General features: G+C 42.6%; 1 protein-coding gene across 8 annotated transcripts in view; it reads left to right on the top strand.

Moving 5' to 3' along the window:
• GON4L (gon-4 like) overlaps positions 1 to 1,924 on the top strand; it is a 105,409-nt gene that overhangs the window by 2,325 nt on the left and 101,160 nt on the right. For 5 of the 8 annotated variants that reach the window (XM_037731884.1, XM_017509942.2, XM_017509938.2 and 2 more), the window contains exons 2-3: positions 572 to 704; positions 1,040 to 1,570. In XM_037731884.1, the coding sequence (XP_037587812.1) occupies positions 683 to 704; positions 1,040 to 1,570 (553 nt within the window). In that variant the 5' untranslated portion in view covers positions 572 to 682. The remainder of the gene's footprint in view (positions 1 to 571; positions 705 to 1,039; positions 1,571 to 1,924) is intronic. The other 3 variants (XM_017509939.1, XM_017509940.2, XM_017509941.2) reach the window with 1 other exon arrangement.

Genomic DNA, 1,924 nt, shown 5'->3' with positions numbered 1-1,924 from the left:
TTTTTTTTGAGATGGGGTCTTGCTCTGTCACCCAGACTGGAGTGCAGTGGCACAATCTTGGCTCAATGCAACCTCTGTCTCCTGGGTTCAAACAGTTCTCCTGCCTCAGCCTCCTGAGTAGCTGGGATTATAGGCGCCTGCCACCATGCCCGGCTAATTTTTTGTAGAGATGGGGTTTCACTATGCTGGCCAGGCTGATCTCGAACTCCTGACCTCAAGTAATCCACCTGCCGTGGCCTCCCAAAATGCTGGGATTACAGGCGTGAGCCACTGCGCCCGGCCAACATGGCCTAATCTTTTAAACAATCACACTTTGTCGGCCGGGCATGGTGGCTCACGCCTGTAATCCAAGCACTTTGGAGGCCAAGGCAGGAGGATCACTTGAGGTCAGGAGTTCAAGACCAGCCTGACCAACCCAGTGAAACCCCGTCTTTAAAAAAAAAAAATTCACACTTTGCTTTTGATTTGTTTCTATTAATGGAAATAACCTGTTTATGAAAACAACAGTAGCAAACATTTATTGATCATTTACCATCTAATGAAGTAGATGCTATTACATTCCATTTTATAGCTGAAGAATCTGAGATTCATGTTGAGTAACTTATGCAAGGTCATAAAGCTGGAGAGAAGCTGACTTGGGAAACATCCAGACAGTCTGACTCCACAGTTTATTCTCAGCATCATGCTAGTCTACCACCCTGATGGTAATAATAATAACATTTATTAATCACTTACTCTTTAATTCTTATAACAGTTCTATGAAGTAAGAGCAATTATTTTTTACTGTTGAGGACACTGAAGACTTGCAAGGTTAAATCACTTGGCCAAGGTGTAACAGTAGTCCATCAATAGTAATCAGTGAGATTTGAACTCAATCATTGTAACCACTGTCTCTCATCTTCCACCTAAAGGGAAATTGTGCATTTGGTGGGAAGTATTGTATTCATGATTGAACATGAATAAATGAAAAGATAATTGAGTAAATGTTATTACCATTAATTAATATGAAGGCAGTAAGAACTTGTTTTTTTCCTTTCAGAATGGAACAAAAGTGGGACTTTTAAAATGTTGCCCTGTAAGAAGAGAAGAACTGCAGTGACAGAGTCCTTACAGCATAAAGGCAATCAGGATGAAAACAATGTAGACCTAGAATCAGCTGTTAAACCAGAAACTGACCAGGTAAAGGACTTGAGGTCAGTGTCACTGTCCTGGGATCCAAGTCATGGCCAAGTAGCTGGCTTTGAAGTACAATTTGTGCAGGATGCAGGAAATCAGCTTGGTATGGAAGATACATCTCTGAGCTCTGGGATGCTCAGCCAGGACACAAATGTGCCTATTCTAGAAGGTGTTGATGTGGCCATCTCTCCGGGAATTACACTACCTTCGTTAGAGTCTTTTCACCCTCTTAATATACGCATTGGTAAAGGAAAACTGCAGGCTACTGGCTCAAAGAGAGGGAAGAAAATTACACTCAGGCCTGGGCCAGTTACCCAAGAAGACAGACGTGATCATCCTATCCTAAAGGAGCCTTTTTCAGGAGAGACTAGTGAAGAAGTCAAGGAAGAAGGAGGTAAGGTATAAAAGGTTTCTAGGTTACATTCTTGTCAATACCATTTTGCCATTGCTGTTTCTGAGTGCCTTTACAGAATAGTATTTCTGAAAGGGTGTATTGATTTGGTATGGAATTGGAACTGCTGTGTTTGTAAGGGTCGGCAGTAAACTTTAAAAAAATTTTTTTTTGAGATGGAGGCTTACTCTTGTTGCCCAGGCTGGAGTGCAGTGGCACAATCTTGTCTCACTGCAACCTCTGCTTCCCAGGTTCAGGCAATTCTCCTGCCTCAGGCTTCTGAGTAGCTGGGATTACAGGCTCCCACCACCACGGCTGGCTAATTTTTGTATTTTTAGTAGAGACGGGGTTTCACCA

Source organism: Cebus imitator, unplaced genomic scaffold, assembly GCF_001604975.1.
Source record: "Cebus imitator isolate Cc_AM_T3 unplaced genomic scaffold, Cebus_imitator-1.0 Scaffold427, whole genome shotgun sequence".
Classification (NCBI taxonomy): Eukaryota; Metazoa; Chordata; class Mammalia; order Primates; family Cebidae; genus Cebus; species Cebus imitator.
Note: the sequence above shows the minus strand (reverse complement) of the source record. Positions and strands in the feature narration are given on the sequence as shown.